Raw genomic sequence first — 18,990 nt, 5'->3', positions numbered from 1 at the left:
ATATATTGTGTCTGACAATCTTAAAATTACTTAAAATAAGAAGGAAGTGTTTAACTTTGTCTTTGACACACAATAAAGTTAGTAGGAAATTTAATGACTATTAAAATCATTAATCAACAAAGGAAAGCAAGCTAAATATTAACTTTCCAACGGAAAAAGAGACTAATCATTAAAGTAAACTATGCAGTCATTAGTTATAAAATCAATTTAACAAAGGATAACTAGCAAAAAAAAATAAACTAACAATTAATAATTAGCAAAAAAACTAATTAGTAAGAAATCACAAAAAAAATAATAATTAATGTAAAAAAAAACGAGCAGTTAATAACTATAGAAAACAAGCTAACAATTAATAACTAGCAAAAAAGATAAATAACTGTTACTAACTCATAAAAAATTAGTCGAAAGAAATAATTAATCCCTTAATAAACGTGCTTTTGTTGTACATATTATTTTATTCCACGTTCAAAATTATTATCACAGACCATTTAACAGACTATTATTGGTAAGTAAACAACTTTTAAACTATTTTTTTTTCATTGTGTGCCGTCAAATTTTGAAATCGTTATAAGTGTGCCGTCACAAAAAAAAAGGTTGAGAATCACTGCTCTATACAGCCTTATTGTTTTGACTTGACTGTTTGCACTTCTTTACGTTGGTGTATGAATAGATTAAATAAATTGAATAAATGAGACGAGGTATTACATAAATATAGAATATCTATTATATTACATTAGTATAAAATAATCAAATGATTAGAAGCAGTGTACTTTTTCAATAATGACATGATTTGCACGAGTTTATAGGCAATACTTTTATCTTTGGACATACATGGGTTTTTAATCTTTATAGACTTCCTTATTTGTATTTATTTTTAACGCATTGCATTACAATGTTCATCCATTGAAACGGGAGCTTAAACAAATTGCAAACCGGTTTCATAAAAACAATAAAGCTGTATAGTATATATATTGATCTGTGGTGAACCACCTTCTCACCAGATGGCGATGAACTTTGCTCGCCAGGTGGCAGTACGAAACTTTCCCCTCAAGGAAATGAAAATTCTATAAGATGGCAACATCTCTGAGTTAAAACCTTAGTTTCAAGAAATGGCAACAGGTCAATTGTCTAACATTCATTCCATCTTGCCGACTGATAAACTTACACCATTTTTGAAATGCTGCTGTCGCTAATCCTATTCGTCTTTCTACTTGTAACTTAATATAATTTCTTTTATGTTTTATTATTATTAAACTGTGTTGATAGTTAATTTTTATTGAATTAATTTATTTAATATATTTAACCTAATCACCACAGATCATTAAGATTTTACATAAAATCTTAAAGTGCGTCTAATCATTTGGATAGAGATTGTAGATCGTCATTCGGAAATTCAAACCAAGAGAGCCTTTTATTAAAGAAGTCCAAAAAAGAAGGAAAGAAAGAGATAAAAGAAATGTAATAAGAAAGAAAGTAATAAACCCTGAGCCACCACGACTTCTATAATGATAATCTTCCAGGTTAAATAATTTTTGACTTCCTTTATTTTGAAAAATTAAATTTTTTTTTAATATTTTGCAGCCCGGTGCAAGACCCTTCCCACAAGACCCCGCCACGGCATGGTGATTGCCCCCAAAACTGACCACGGCATGAAAGCTCTGTTTCGCTGTAAAGATGGTTACAAGTTGACGGGCCCAAACCTAACCGAGTGCAGTTTCGGACTGTGGACCGGCAGCACACCAGTTTGCAACGAAAGTAAGTCTTTTTCAATCAATGTTTATCATTAACCGGTTACAGAAGAAGATTTTGTTTATTGAGTTAAAATAAAAACAGAGTGTGATAAAAAATATGGGATGGACTGATTGTTTAGGCACAGATTGTGGACTGATTGTTTAGGTCCCTCAGTGGACTGATTGTTTAGACACAGTTCCCAGCAGATCACCGAAGTCAAGCATCACTGGCTGTGGTCAGTGTGCGGGTGGGTGACCACTTGACTCAGGAACCAAGGATGTACGGTATGGGTCCTTATTAAACTGTTCTACCATAAAGCGCTCGACTTGGCGTGCAGGTGCAGTCGGGCTACCGAAGCGAGATTTGCCATCCCCTCTCCAGAGGATCAAAATTGCGATGGCATATCTTCGGATCATCCTCATGGATGTTTCCCAGACCATCGACAATAGCCCATCGTGCAGCTCTAGTGCGACGTAAATGAACTACAGCAACAATTAGTCATAATGTCGTACCATTTTATCGAGTTTTATTGATTAACAAAACCCATCAGTAAATTCTCGGTTTTTGATTGTGCGTGTAAAACTTCATGTGCTTCAATTAATATAAGGGTATGCTTCATTCTCTCTAAACTAGGCGATGGAGACTCGCTGGACGTTAGGAAAGCAAAAAACCCAAAGTTATCTACAAGAAAAAANATCGTGCGGCTCTAGTGCGACGTAAATGAACTACAGCAACAATTAGTCATAATGTCGTACCATTTTATCGAGTTTTATTGATTAACAAAACCCATCAGTAAATTCTCGGTTTTTGATTGTGCGTGTAAAACTTCATGTGCTTCAATTAATATAAGGGTATGCTTCATTCTCTCTAAACTAGGCGATGGAGACTCGCTGGACGTTAGGAAAGCAAAAGTGATTTGAAGCAAAAAACCCAAAGTTATCGACAAGAAAAAAAAAACAATAAAATAAGGGTAAAAAAACAAAACTAGAAACCCTGCCACAATTGAACGTGAAATAGAAAACTTAAAGTTGCCAACGAAAAACATAAAAAAACTGTGGTGGCCAGGCAAATCAGTGCAGGATGTGTGCTGCCCTGATTCAAAACAGGCCAACTTTTTGCACCTTCATACTTTTTGAAATAAATGAAATCTTTACTCATAATTATCAAGTTCTGCTTCAGTTTATTCGGATTATTCATTGAATCAAAACGAGTGTTGGAAATACATTGTGTCGAAAATAAATTGAAACAGTAAGATTCACCTCTCTAAGAAAGTATTACGAAGTCTGCATATTTTGTTTTTAAGTTTTAATATCTTTTCACGAGTTATTCAAATAAGCTGTAATATTCTACCATAAACTATGATAAATCAAATTAATATAATTCTTTTTGTACGTCACTTCACTGGTTAATGGTTACATTATTAAATTCAATTTCTGAATTAAAACTCAAGCAACTTTTTACTTATAAATGATCAAATTTGGCTACCTGTCCGGGAATGAATGGTGGTCGCAAGCAATTAGTGAGATGAAATGGTGGAATATAAAATAACAGTAATTGGATGAAGTTCCCTTTTTGATAGATTTATGATCGATGCACTTATAGTCGTTGCCTCAATGGTTGACTTGACTTTATTATTTATAAAACATAATTGGAAGATATGATTTGGATAGAAATTTAGATATAATTTGAATAATAATATAAATTGAAAAATTTATTCTATTTATCTGTTGCGGTCATTGTGTCGAACACGTGTTGCACTATGGAGTAACAAACAATGGAACTATTTTTACAGTATCCTTTAACCTAAGACGACAACGAAAAATGTGCGTGTCTGTCATACAATACTTCGTTTACAACGTTCTCTAACATAATGAGCTTGTAAACAAAGTTAAATAATGTATCAAGAGAATCATTTAAAGAAGTCCAAAAAAGAAAGAAAGAGATTTAACAAGTGATAATCAAACAATATTGGTTTTGATTTTCACTCGAGATTAATTAACAAGTGATATTCAAACGATATTCGTTGCCAGTTATCTTCTTCCTTAATTGGGTATAATATGAAAAAAACACAACTACTTCGATTTAGTAGGAACAACATATGACGCAATGCTAAACGAATGGAATTTAGTTGTTGTTTATTTTGTACACAGAAACTTCTTGGGTTATAACGTGTTTTAGTTGTTGTTGTTTATTTAGTTGTATTTAGTTTCAATAACTTTTCTTTATAATGCAATAAAATCTGGCGAGCAGCTATTTAAACGATCGAACACTTCGTTTGTTTATTTGTGGCTTGAAGTTAGGCTCGCAGAAAATGCCGTTCATGGGTTAAATTTAGTAGGAACAACACAACCTGTGACGTAGGCTATATTATACCCAATTAAGGCGGGATGTAGAAAAAACGCAAAATTATTTTTAAGTATTTGGGATCACACCAAACGCACTGGTTTCTATTCTTTTTAATCATTTAAATGTCTCTTACTCATAAGGGCTCTGATGAAGCTGACTTTGAACATCTTAGAGGTTCGATTCTTAATGAGGTTTCAGAATTTAATCAACGGTTTGAGGGGAACTTCTTGAACCCAATATTTCTTAAACCATGGACTCCTTTTTATTGTCAAACACTTGCCAACGGATCCCCAAGTAAAAAAACTACGTAAATGCGTAGTATAAAAATTACAAATTCAAAAAAAAAAAAAAAATTCAAATGACAACTAATGAATTTTTTTTGAGGAACTATTTATTGAAATAAATAATGAGTGGATGAACGTGATGAGATTTTATGAGTGTATTTATGTAAATATGTAAAATATGAGTGTATTTATGTAAAATAAAATATAAATGTTTCACCTTCAAATCTCAATGTACAGTCTCTGGCCAAATTATTAGACGCATTATTAGATTCTATGTAAAATCTTCATTATATCACGTGATACAGCTTTTTTCTTTTTACGTCACTGTTTGCACTTAGTGTATCCATGGGTTAAATTCAACGATTGAATAAATTAGACGATGTATTATATAAACATAGATTATTTATTATATCAGATATTATATTAGTACTAGTGGGCCGCGCCCCCTGCTCGCTAACTCTCTCCAACCCCCGAAAATTGCTACGCAATCTTATATGGTTTGCTTCGCACGCTACTAACTTGGGTACATTGCAAATGCACAAAATTCTAAGAATTCAAAACAATCATTCAAATCCATATAACAATTTTTTTAAAAAAAAAATTGCATCTTTTTAGTAAATACTAAGTCATTAAAATAAATTTGAATTCAAATAAATGACATGTAATTCGTTAAACCTATTAGAAATGTGCTATAGTATAAAATCTTAAGATAAAATTTCTAAAACTGATATCTCTTTAAAAAGGTTAAAATTTTGGCTATAATTAAGTCTATTAAAAATTGAAATAAGTGAATTGCAATGGAAAAACCTGCATAAACAAATAAATTCTAGTAAAACAAATAAATTCGTGATATAAATCAAAAATCGTCAAATAAATTCGTAATATATAAATTCGTGAAAAAAAGCGCTTTCGACAAAATACTAAAATAGAGATCTATCGACAAAGACTACTCACTTCTGCCTAGCTTAATAGTATGAGATTGCCGCAGCTGATGCTCTCTGGTTATTTCAGTTTCCGTTTTTAAAAGCGCTATATGTTGAGCCACCTCATCTAGATTTGGCATGTGACATGCGGCAATCATGGGTCGATTTTTCTAGCGTTGCCATTCGGGGAGTTGTAATGAGACTTTTTTTTTGTCGCCGTGTAAGAGAAATATATATATGGATATTATAATAATTAGACCAAATGATTAGACGTCTTGTAGTATTTTAATAATGACATGTTTTGAACGAGTTTAAAGGCAATACTTTTATATACATGCAATGGGTTTTTATTCGAAAGATTTTTTATGTACTTCCTATTTGTAATTATTTTTAACGTATTGCATTACAATGTTAACCCATTGATACACTAACGTAAACAAGTATAAACTGGTTTCAGTCTCGTAAAAACAGTAAAGTTGTATAGTATCACCTGTATAATTAAAATTTTACATAGAATCTTATAATGCGTTTAATAATATGGCCAGAGACTGTACATCCATTAGAATCCAGATGTTTCGGCCCATGAAACGCCTTAAAAGCATAGAAATGTAAAATTGCAAAAAATATAAACGAATATATTGGCCTTCAATATTTTAACCGTTAAAAGACCTTAAGACTCGTTCCCCTCATAGATTGAGTTATAAATTCATTGTTTTTCGGATATATAAAGAGTCCTCGAAGGAAACAACAACAAAAAAATGATTTCGTTTGTGAAAGTGGAAATCTTTTTGGGGGACTAATTGTTTTGAGTGCCCTCTGAGAATTAGAAGAAGAGTATCACCATTAACATTATTAACATCGATTGTGTTGTCGGTTGGGTGGAAATCGAATTCTTTCCCTCCGTTTTCTATCTTTCAATTAAAAGATGTTATTCAAAAACAACATACGAACACGCGAGAATGTCTAAAATAGTGTTTTGAAGTAAAGGCCATTAGTGTTAGCGCTATGAATACCGTTTAATGGGAAATAATGTTTGTTCTAAAATGCCTCACTCGTTCAGTTGAAAGAATACAAAATGGAAGAGACACTTTCAGTTTTGTTGAACATTTACTTTAAATTTCATTAGGAATAATTAGATTATTCTTTTATAACTTGTTTATTCGTGCAATGGCTCATACTTATCAATGAATTTCAAAGCTTTCGGAGGTTTTCAGGGATATATGAAGAACGAAAAAGCGTATTTTTCAACATCTTAGGCCAGAAAATAGAGCATTAAGCTTATAACTCGCATCGATTGCTTCGGTTGTTATTTGCAATAATTGGGTATAATATGAAAAAAACACAACTACTTCGATTTAGTAGGAACAACATATGACGCAATGCTAAACGAATGGAATTTAGTTGTTGTTTATTTAGTTATTGTTATTAGTAGTTGTTGTTACTTGTTTTAGTTGTTGTTGTTTATTTAGTTGTATTTAGTTTCAATAACTCTTCTTTATAATGCAATAAAATCTGGCGAGCAGCTATTTAAACGATCGAACACTTCGTTTGTTTATTTGTGGCTTGAAGTTAGGCTCGCAGAAAATGCCGTTCATGGGTTAAATTTAGTAGGAACAACACAACCTGTGACGTAGGCTATATTATACCCATTTGTATGGAATTTCGTTGGCTAGCTTAAATATTTAAGAAAATATGAACATTTCTATTACAGAAAACTAATTTGTCTTAAATTTTTTTGTTGCTATAACTTTAAAAATATTCAATAAAAATGCAAAAAATTTATGTCAGCCATTTTTAATCAATAACAAAATCATTTTAAAAATTAAAAAAAAAAATCGGTAAAAATTGCGCAAGAACGATCATTGAGTTGTATTTTTGGAGACATTTTAATAAGAAATGACTCCTAATGTTGCTGTGAATTAACTCATGGCTTGTTGCAGTTACCAGAATAAAAGAGCCTTTTATCTTAACTGCTAAATAAATAACATAAATGTAGCGCAGAAAAAATATTGCGAAACAAAACAGAAATATAAAATTTTATTGCTAAATTTAATGAAAAAATCTCACCTTGTCAGAAAAAAACATAAGAAGAACTCCAACTAAAAGAAGGAAAAAATGTTCTGCTAATTCTTTCAAAAAACAAGGAGAAAAACGTGAACCACCAATACAATATGTCTTTTTTTAATTTTGTGCTTTTGCCTACCTGGTTAAATATGTCTCGTCAATCTTCAACAGCAATTTAAATTCTGTTCGTTGAGAATAATCGTCTGCTACTATGTCAATCTTCAACATGGCTAAAGAGAGTCTGTTTTAAGTCAGTGATGTCATGATCAAATTTTCGCTTAATTTGTTTCGCATGTAACTATCATTCTTTTTTTTCCATTTCTATGCATTCATTGTTTTCAATATTTTTTTAGAGGTAATTTTCTTCCCATCCGATATCAAAAATGTAACAGTAGTAGTCAAATATCAACGTGATAGCAACCGACAAGAATTATTCACAAAATGAACCCTGGAACAAACTACTAGCAATTTTAACTGCGCTTTTTAATTTATATATGAAAGCTCGATTCAATGCTAACCTGAAATAAAGGGGTTTTTTTTAGTTGTTCCATGTCACAGTTTTTACAACGGACATGATTTTGGTGATGTTTAAACACGTTTTATGACCTTTCAAGAACCTCTTCACCGCACATTCCGACAGAATACGTACTACAGCCATATCACGTCCACGTGAGTCACAAGCGTGAAGGGAGAATCTCAAGTTTTGTTCGACAGAAGAGAGCTATTATATTTTATTTTAAATTTTAGGTGGTTTAGGTGTGGGTTTACGACTACTAATGTTCAACTCCGTGTCATTTTGAACCCAATCCAGAGGACAAGGAAACTCCTGGATCAAGTATTGGGAGACATTTGCGTACGTGGAGGTATTTTCGATGGAACTAACCCGTATTTGCGTTACAGGGAGAAAAAAAAACCACGAAGACCTCCCACAATTAGCCTGATGGCACGGGGACTCTAACCCATGATCCGTCAACCACTGAGAATATTCTACGTCAACACTGTGGTCGTTGCGAGCCGGGTGCGGAATTCGAGTTAACCAGCCATCTCCGGGATTCAAACCCGATTCACCTCTATGGGAGGCGAATGCTCTATCCCCATACCCATCACGACTCTAGAGAGCTATTATAGAACTATTCTTATCATGTAGACGTTTAATATAGATTATCTATAAAACCCCACTAATTTTGCATTGTTTGTTGAACCAGCTTAAATTATTTGTAATTAAACGCGTTCGTGTGATATTTGAAATCAAAATTATCTATAAAAAGAAAGATCAAAAAGCATTATTAAAACGACAGATGAAACCATTTCTTTGGTTATCGTCGAATGAAACATTAATGATGGTCATTCAGCTCAGAGAATATTTATGAGATACCTTTTAAATATTCTATAGCTTGAGAGAGATACTAAATGAATGAATTTTATGGCATCCCCTTTCCACCATAAAATTCAATACGATGAGATTAAAATTTAATTCTTAGTAGAAAATAATGACTCATTTTTACTCGAATGTTAACCTTTTAAAAATGATTGCTATGGGTTACGGAGAAAGGAGGCCAAACTTGACATAAACTGAAACAAAATCATTTTCTTTCCCTAGCATCATAAGCCTATTTTCAACTTTGAATGATGTATTTAAGTACAGTTGCATTTATAGAATGAGGTTTACATTTATAATGTAGAATTGAATAAGGTTAACATTAATGGAAGGATAATGTTTACAATTAGAGAGAATAAGGTTTACATTTATAGAAAATATATAATAAGGTTCAGTTTACATTTGTGGAATAAATAGATTAAGGTTTAACATTTATAGAATGTTTACAATAAGGTTCTTGATATCCATTCAAATAATAATGAAGTTTTTTGCAAATTAATAAAAATAAATTATTTATTCGGGCTTTAATTCAAGTAATAAAATTGTAATAATACTCTTTTTATAGTGAATTAGCGTAAGTGGAAAAAAACTTTTCTGCGTGCAAAGTCTGATGGAACATATTTTGAATATTTTTTGTCCTTTTAAATCTGAATGAAATGCTCTGCCATTTTTTTTCATTTTGATACTTTGAATATAAATGACTTCATGATAAAAATGTGAAACTCTCTCCTTTCACTAAAGTATATGAATTCAACTAAATGTATTTCACTTAGATAAATTCATGAAATTTAAGACAATTATTATTATTTTTTTTAAAGTGCCCATAATGTTCCCAACTATCAAATATTAATTTCTACCCTGATACAAAATGACTAAAATGGTATTTTTATGCGACACAGTTTAGGGACGTTCATGTCAAACAATCCCTTGTTTTTGCTTTAATCTAATTTTAGAATTAAGTTCAAATAAAAGGCTTAATTTCGCTAAAAAAAATTACGTTCATTTTATTAACATTTTGAGTGGAATTTTCTTCAGAATTCTTTTGGGAATTTTTTTTCTATATTCAATCCTTGTGACCTCTGGAATTTTTTTAAAGCACCAAATTACAAAGTTTTCTTCACTCAAAATAAAAGTATTCAAAATCAATTCATATTTTAATATTAAAAATAATATTATGAATTCAAAATTAATAAAGTAATATCTGAACTTATTATTTTATTCATTTTGAATGATTTGCAATTCGAATTTTAACAAATCTTTCAAGTCAGAACTGACTTCTTTATCTCTAAACCAAAAGTAACTGTCATTTTTTATTCCATTCTCCCAGCATACTGCCCCTTCCCTGGAGTGATTGAGAATGGCCGTATTCTACTGGTCGGTCACATGGGGATGTACGACTACAGGCCGTATGTGCGTAAGATTACGAACAACAGACAGATCATGTACGAGTGTGATCGGCACTACACGTTGAACGAGGGACCACCGGGGGCCACCTGCGTTGATGGAAAGTGGAGTCCGACGGAGAAGCCGAAGTGCGTCAGGGGTTCACACCCCCAGGTCCGGTGGGATCGTTCTGTGAGGGAGAAGAGAGAGATGCCACCTCAGAACAGGATTAAAAGAAAGAAAAGAAAACATAAAGGTACGAATATAGTTTGTCCAAGGTAAGAACTCCCCCCGCCACAAAGTATGCTGCTGTGGAAACAAGAATAGCGCATTTAAGGGAAGGTAGCTTCTCTTGCTTTCTAGAGCTTACACAATAGACCGAAGACTTTCTCTCGTCGACCCCACACCCCTTCTTGAAATAGTTGCACCTCGTTACCATAGCCACCGCCACGAGGCTAGACGAATGGCTAGGGGAGTTCTTACTTTAGACGAACTATACCCTTCTTTCTACTCCCCCTCTTCCATTGTCATTTGAGAGGACATCGAATTCTCTTTCACCAGTTCCATGCCATTAAACATTTGAAACTTGATGGTTCACTTAATCTGAACTCATTTTTTTTTGAACTTGTGGAGAATGAACCGCTTCCTTGATTATCCCGAGATAACTCGGGTACGTATATATAGCAACAATTTATCATCCCGAGAAAACTCGGACTTGGCAGAATGCGTCATTACATTTTGATTTATCCCGTTTTGAAGCCGAAAACATAATCTGCCGGAAGTTTGGCAAGTTTTATATGGGAGTTTTGATGTTGAACTGCACACGCGTTTTTGGGCGATACGATGGTTGCTGAATGGACATAGCAATAAAAGTTTTAAAAAAATTCCTTGACTGACATTTGAAAATGAACACTTTGTGTTGTCCCTTGGCTTAAGAACACTCCTACAAAGACTCCTATTTAACTTTACTCAATTAGCCCCGAAATAACTCGGGATTTTAAATGAAAGGTTTCTTACACGACTTTGAACTTGTGTTTATAAACATGTTATTATTAAAAAGAGCATCTGCTTAGCTAGTAGCAAAGAAATATCGTTATGAACTATTTGAAGCAACAAAATGTGGAGAGATTAAATGCACTCTTAACTATATAAATATGTGATAAAGGACGGGGATAATAAATGTAGGGAGGGAATTGTCTTCATTCAGAGATAATGATCTAGTTGTCTGTGTGTTTCAGGTGACTGCAAACCAGTGATGTCGACACCCTGGATGGAAGTTCGGTTAGTGAAGGGTTCCAGCGAGAGTTCGAGGGGGAGCATCATCCAGGTGATGTGCGGTTGGGGATATACCCTCAACATCGACAACAGGACAGCCCGGTGCGTGGGAGGAAGGTGGAAACCCAAGAAGCCGGAGTGTATCACGAGTACGTAAATTGCGTACGTGTCGCCACACTGTATGTTGTGAATATTCTCAAATATATATGTTCTCAGAGCAAACGACACTATACAATAAGAAGAACGAAAGATTGGAAGAAAAGTTAGAATGATACAGGCAAGAAAAAAGTGGTACAGTCCATCATTATTAGACTCACTCTATGATTCCATGTCTAATTATAAATATCAGGTGATACAGCTGCATTGTTTTCATTCGGGTGATACCAGTTTACACTTTCTCACGCTCCTCTATCCATCGGTTAAATGAGACGATGTATTATATAAATATAGACTATTTATTATATAAGTATATTATAATAATGAGATCCAATGATGAGAGACACTGTATAATGACATGCTTTGTACGAGTTTATAGGCAATACTTTTATATTTAAACATGGGTTTTTATTCAAGAGATTTTTTATAGACTTCCTTATGTGTAGGAGAGAGTGGGGTCAATTGTAACATTTTTTACTTAACTATTTTTAGCTAGCAAGAAATCCAATATATTATTAGTATTAATTGACAGACGAGTAAAGTAGACTATCCTCTACTAGAAAAAAAAATAATTACCTGATTTTAAATGTTATTATATTAGTTATTAACAATTTTTGACAGTCGTGCACTTGTTACAACTGTCCCCACTTACAGGGTCAATTGTAACAGTTCATAAATTCAACTAATACATAGTTAATTAGAAATGATATAGGAAACTATTGGTGATTCTTAAGGAATTAAGTAATGGTTTGTAAACATTAGATTATTTATTTTCAGCTGTTACAATCGTCCCTTTACTTATTGTTACAATCGTCCCTAGACGCCATATCAGCTTCATTTGTTAAAAACAATTTTAGTTAATTAACAAAACTATTTCTTTTTATTGAAATGTTAATTAAGGTGTCCACTTACATATTCGGTTAATAATTTTTATTTGTTTAAACGAAATTACTTTGTTACAATATAATATTCTAATACCGAAAAAAGTACTTGCGTAGCGTGAAAATATCTTTTGTGATGTAACTCTTTCAAAAGTACATAAAAATGGTCGCCATCAGGGGTGAACATGTAGATTCAATAAATACACCTTGTGAGCCACCTAGGAAACCCGACACTCGAAATTTTAGCTCTGTTACAATCGTACCCTGTTACAATTGACCCCACTCTCCCCTATTTATTTTTAGCATATTGTTGATGACAATGTTAAATCAATGGATACAGGAGCTTAAACAAATGCAAATCATCCGACAATGCAGCTGTATAGCACCTGATAATTATAATTTTATATGGAATCATAGAGCGAGTCTAAAAAAATAGGGGCCAGGCACTCTACATTTTTAAAAAAAATTAAAACGAAGAGAATCTGGAGCCGTGAAACTCGTAATCTTTTCTTTATGGGTATCAAGTTTTTCTCCTTTTGGGAAAAAGTATGACTGAATAAATTTCTAACGATATTTAAACAACATAGAGTTTATTATATTAATTATTTACAAATTGTGCTAGACAAAGCTTCATTTAATTTTTACAACAACAATCTCTGCCCGACTGAGTTGGAGTCGAATTTTTGAAGATAATGCTGCTCCGTAAATTCACCGTAAGCAATAACTAAAATAAAGAATCATCATCATAGTTGGCCAGACAGCCCCATGTGGGCCAATGCCGTCCTCTGAAGATTTTTCCATAATGACTTCCGATTTATCTTTGATCTCCAATTTTCATTCATTGCAAGAAAAATCAGACTCCACCGAGTCAGCCCATCTCAACGGCGGCCTTCCCAGCTTTCCTGTTCCAGTGGGTTTATAAAGCAGCATCTTTTTTTTTATTCTATTGTCATCACTCGTTCGAATCACATGGGACATCCAATTCATTCTATTTATTTTTATGTACTTAATAATATTAGGTTTATAAATCTCGTACAGCTCAAAATTAAATCTCCTTCTCCAGTTATTGTTTGCAATATAAATATTCAAAATAAAAAATAGGGTCTTGTTTTTTGTTATCAAATTAAAACTGTTTTTTAAATGAAAATTCTTTTTGTTTTATCTTTAATTTTTATTTATTCTAGTTTTTATTTATTTATTTATTTAATCCTAGAAATGTTGTTTTTTTCTAAGTTGAGGTGGAAAATATTCCACAGATGATGTGATCATCTGTAGCAAGGATTTTTTTTGTTCAGTGATTTGTGTCGCGCACTAGACAGCGTGACCGAATGAGACAAAGTTCCAAAAATGATATCGACTGTTTTCGTTTCAGCTCCCTGCCGAGTGCCTTTTACCCAGTACGGGATGTACCACCATTACAACAGGCTGGTGAGTCCTAAGAGTCTGATGGAGCACAGCGAGGTGATCACCTTGTCTTGCGATCAAGGCTATCAGCTGATGGGTCCCGAAGCACTGCGATGTTGGTATGGCGAATGGGCGGTCAACAAGATGCCGAAGTGCTTGCCTGGTTTGTGATCATTTACCTATCTATCATAGGCATGTCTAAGCACTATCAGTTACTGGTAGCCAATGATTGATTCATATGTTTGCAATCCTTATGGCTATTACAGCTATTGGTGAACCATCTGAACAAAACACTGTTATCTTTGTCGATTCTCAGGCTGCGATTCAGACCATTTCTGAATATAATTTAACTTGAATTTAAGTGTAAACAACGCTCTCTTCTGGAAGAGAGGTAGTCCTCCACTGGATCCCTTGGCCATTGTGGCTTTTACGGAAATGAACGGGCTGACATGTTGGCTAGAGAGGCATTTCATCCACCTTCTCATCCAGTTCCTCTTAGAAATTCAAAGCGACTCTTTAGGGACAAATTCAGACACAGAACAATATCTGCTCTTAGGGACTTAGCGGATGGAAAATCTTGGGCCAGCCTTCTTGATGACCAGCAGCGCTTTCCCTCCTTCCCAGGGCCGAGGGAGTTGCTTGCCTTAGAATAATTACTGAACATGACTATTTGCAGGCCCATCTATTAAAAATTAACCTTATCAATTCACCTTTTTGTGTGCTCTGTAACACTCCGCCTATAACTGGGGAGCATCTATTTGATTGCCTCTCTCTTCTTGACATTCGTAGTTGTGACTACTTTCGTGCCCTCACACCTTCTGCTTCACTATTGTATTGGACTGCAAGACACCTTATGTCTGAGAAGATGATGGCTGGCGTAATTTTAAAAAAAATGATTGGTTCATTTAAATATTGGTTACCGTTAACAACCACATTATTGATTGAATGATAAGTCAACTTGGGCATCTCTATTGCTATTTTACTGAACTTAAAATATTTGCTTGGATATCATGGCATCATCCTGTATCTGGGTCGGGATAGCCTGGTGGGTAGGACACTGGGCCTGTGTCCAAGAGATCGTGGGTTCGATCCTCGCCGGCCGAAAACTCTCCATGTAGTAAATGGTGACTGATGCACGTTAAATCTGTCGATTAGGAAGATCCTCCTTGTTCCCATAACAAATCAATAACTCTGGGGGTACTCTGATCCAGGAGTTTCCTTGTCTTCTGGATTGGGTTCAAAATGACAAGGCTACGGAGTTGAACATGAGCAGTCGTAAAAGCGAAAGATTGGCTCGGCTGTTCAACGACGGTTTGAAAAAACAAAATAAAATCACCCTGTATCTAATGAAAGGTTTACAACGATAGATGGATATGCCACCTGTCTTTCCAACAATGAAACTTTCAATTCTTAGTTGTTCTGCAGTGGACGGATCATTAGATCACCGAAGTCAAGCATCACTGGCTGCGGTCAGTGTGCCGATGGGTGACCACTTAGATCAGTCTGCGTAGGGACCGAGGGTGTGTGGTTAAACTGTTCTACCTTAAAGTGCTCGACTTCGCGTGAAGGGCGTCGGGCTATTGAAGCGGGGGTGCCATTCCCTCTGCAAAGGATCGAAATGGTGATGGCACGTCTTCGGATCATCCTCAGGGATGTTTCCCAGACCGTCGCCAATAGCCCATTGTGCAGGTCTAGTGTGACGTAAATGAACCACAACATCCAATTCCTAGTTGGCAGGAATGAGTCATTAAAACTAATTCCTTTTTAATCACGTTGGACCATCTGTCCGAATTCCTACATTTGGGTGATGGCCACTAATGTTGATTACCACTGAAATTGGATGGTGCATGACTGACCCACCTGATGATCATGATTACGTTGGTCAGGTTAAAGGAGAACCGTCAAAAATGTTGACTTTGCTATGGATGATAAATACTGTTGACAACGGTCGGGGATAGGATTGAAATTTAGAATTCTATGGTTGAAATTTTGACTGCAAGATTCTATTTTATTTTATAACCGTCGTTGACATGTCGACCCAATTTTGGGTTTAAGACTATTAATGTTCAACTCCGTACCCTTGTCCCTCCGGAGATATTGATTTGTTATGGGAACATGGAGGACTTTGTGACTCGATAGATTTAACGTGCATCAGTCGCCATTTTACTACACGAGGAGTCTTCGGCAGGCGGGGAGCGAACCCACGACCTCTTGGACATGGTCGCAGTGCGCTTCCAACCAGGCTATCCCTACCTTGCTAGATTCTATTGACATAAACACGGAAGCAGATTAGTTAAGGATTTCGTAACACGCCCCCTCTGGATATTTAGTGAATATTTAGGAGAAAGGGTTGTGCTGGACGAGAGACCCTTCATCTTAGTTAAATAAAACTTTGTAAAATAAAAAGGGTTCTTTAATTAAAACTAAAAGTATTTATTTAGCTAGCAATAAATATGTTTATAAAAATAGCAATAAAAAAAACTTTTACGAATTTTACTTTCGCGAATTTATTACTAATTTAGCGTTTTAAATAAATGGTACTTCACTTTAACATAAGTTTAACTTAATTTTAAATTTTTTTTAACGAGATGCTGTTTTTAGAAAAAGACATATTAATGTTTATTTTTCATAAGAAATTGCAAAATTAAAATGGAATAAGATAATTTTTTTTCAGTGAATGATTTGAGTGCTCGACTTCGCGTGCAGGTCGTCGGGCTACCGAAGCGGGGGTGCCATCTCCTCTGCAGAGGATCAAAATTGTGATGGCATGTCTTCGGATCATCCTCAAGGATGTTTCCCAGACCGTCGCCAATAGCCCATTATGCAGCTCTAGTGTGACGTAGATGAACAACAACAACAACAATCAATAAATGATTTTAATGCATTTTCATTTGACGAAGAATTAATTATGACTTTTACAACTAAATTTATTTCTGCCGAGTGGAAAGTTTTTTTCCCCGCAATTATTTAGAAGTTAAGAACAATTATTGCGAATTTAAGGGGGTGTTGCATGTTAAGGAAAAATGTCAAACTGTGATAGCCCATTAAATTATAAAGTATAAATCGAGTTAACATTTTTTTTCTTGTTTTTATTAATTTTAAAAATTACTTAAGTTAATTAATTTAATGACGCATGTTATCGGCTCTGCAAATTTTGATTATAAAATTTAGACAAGCAGCACATGAGCAACTGCAACCGTAAATTTTGAGCAAAGAAATACACTTGTGTTCTCCTTATTGTTTAAAAAACAGTGGTTTCTGAAAAACAATGTTTGGAAGACTTTTTGAATGAGGGTCAGCGTCGGTTCATTAATATGAGAAAATATTTTACTGAATACAATATAACGTGCTTAAGTAAAATTGTTGCCTAAGCTGCGTAACTTTTTTATGCATTTATCTAAACACTTCAATCATTTGAAACAATCATTTACTTTTAATTCTCGTTTTTTCCCCATGTTGGAAGCTTGCAGTGTGTGTTATTCCTTTAAAAAATTGAAAGAAAAAAAAAAGATTTCTCTCGATGCAATGCAGTTCTCTAGTAACTTGATGCAGAATAGTTCTCTGAAATATTTTGTGATGCAGTACAGTTCTTTAGATACAATACAACTTTTCTTGACTGTTTTGTTACCAACTTCTCTTAAAGCAGTCCATTTGTTGAGCTATCTAGATAGAATCCCGCAAATCTTGTTCTGCAAATAAGTTTTTATTACATTCGTTTCATTTTTTTTTTATTCTCTCAATTATAATTATTATTTTGAAATTATCTTCCTCAATTCTGAAATGCTAAAATAGCCTCTTCTTTCGCTAAGCAAGTTTCAGATACAGAACTGTACGTATAAAAGTTTTGTACAACAATAGTTTAGTTTTTGTATATCTCTTTATATGCGTTGATCTACATTTATACATTTGTTTCTTCCTTTTTTGACTTCAAGTGTGTTGACTGAATTCATGACAGAACTCGTATAACAAAAGTTTTTATGATGAAAAGTTTTCTTGCATCCACCGCAGTTTTAATATTTTGTTTTTATGGGAGAGCCTATATTTTCTTATTTTTTTAAGTATTGCGTAAAAACATGCCGATAAAAATACTTATAAAATAATAATTTGATTTTAAAATTTTATAAAATGCAATTCCATGTGGTTCTCGTCACTGTCACCGCCCACTTAGCGAGTTAAGGTTTTCAGGCAACCCTGCGATGAATATTCTCTGTCAGGCGAAGAACTTATAGTTTGTCTAGGGTAAAAACTCCCTCCGCCACAAAGTCTGAGGCTGTCTGCTCTTATGGAAACGAGAATAGCTCATTTCAGGGAGGGTAGCTTCTCTTCACTCCAGGGCTAACACGATAGCCACCCTACCCTCAACAGTGAGATCACACCCCTACTTGAAAAAGTTATATCTCGTAACCATGGTCACCGCCACGAGTCCAGGCGAATGGTTGGGGGAGTTCTTACTATAGACAAACTGTACCTCCTTCTTGGGTCGCAGGATAATGTTTAAGTTTGATAATGTTATGTTTGTTATGAATGAAATGCTGATAGAGAAATTAGTATATTCTCTTCTTCACTTTCTAAGAGAGAGTGTCAAGTGAAGTAACCTATACTGTTTTATACATTCTAGCAAAGTAACAAAAAAATTTTCTCTTGTAACATTTTTTAACCCTACAATCCAAATTTTTTTATGGTTTTCCATTGATGGACCCACATAATCTTAATGGTGACCATCCATCATGAACCATTATGTTTTTTGATTGTAACCAACATAAGTAAGATTTATGAGGGTCCAACATAAAAATGCTTTGAGGGTTTGTTCACGTTTAACCATCACAAATTTCTATCATAGTATATTAGAAATTAAATGATGTAATGATGATTGTATTAAGAGTTTTCACTTGAGCATATTAAGAACCTCGTGTAATCCAAAGAGTAAGTCTGAATGTTTTGTTAAAGGTCCTTGTCAACTGGAAGAACTGTCTCATGGAAGGTACCTGGAGGGTTACAGAGCTGGCCTCACCATATCCCATGGTTCTTCCATCCGATACAGTTGTGAGATGGATTATATGAAAAGTATACCGGATCCCGTCCAATGCTTCGAAGGGAAATTGAGACCAGGAGTGCCCAAATGCACAAGACACGAGGAACAAAGTAAGTATATCATCAGATTTTCC

General features: G+C 34.2%; 2 protein-coding genes across 2 annotated transcripts in view; both read left to right on the top strand.

Moving 5' to 3' along the window:
• Positions 1-18,990, top strand: part of LOC107455201 (leucine-rich repeat-containing protein 1) — a 363,163-nt gene that overhangs the window by 180,359 nt on the left and 163,814 nt on the right. The gene's annotated exons all lie outside the window — the stretch shown is intronic.
• Positions 1-18,990, top strand: part of LOC107444767 (sushi, von Willebrand factor type A, EGF and pentraxin domain-containing protein 1) — a gene marked incomplete in the record, with an annotated part of 87,241 nt that overhangs the window by 46,857 nt on the left and 21,394 nt on the right. The window contains 5 exon segments of the mRNA XM_071182932.1: positions 1,582-1,755; positions 10,054-10,365; positions 11,348-11,533; positions 13,794-13,988; positions 18,773-18,967. Of these exon segments, the coding sequence (XP_071039033.1) occupies positions 1,582-1,755; positions 10,054-10,365; positions 11,348-11,533; positions 13,794-13,988; positions 18,773-18,967 (1,062 nt within the window).

This window comes from Parasteatoda tepidariorum, chromosome 7, assembly GCF_043381705.1.
Source record: "Parasteatoda tepidariorum isolate YZ-2023 chromosome 7, CAS_Ptep_4.0, whole genome shotgun sequence".
NCBI classification, from domain to species: domain Eukaryota; kingdom Metazoa; phylum Arthropoda; class Arachnida; order Araneae; family Theridiidae; genus Parasteatoda; species Parasteatoda tepidariorum.
The sequence above is the reverse complement of the archived record's forward strand: the minus strand, read 5'-3'. Positions and strand labels throughout refer to the sequence as shown.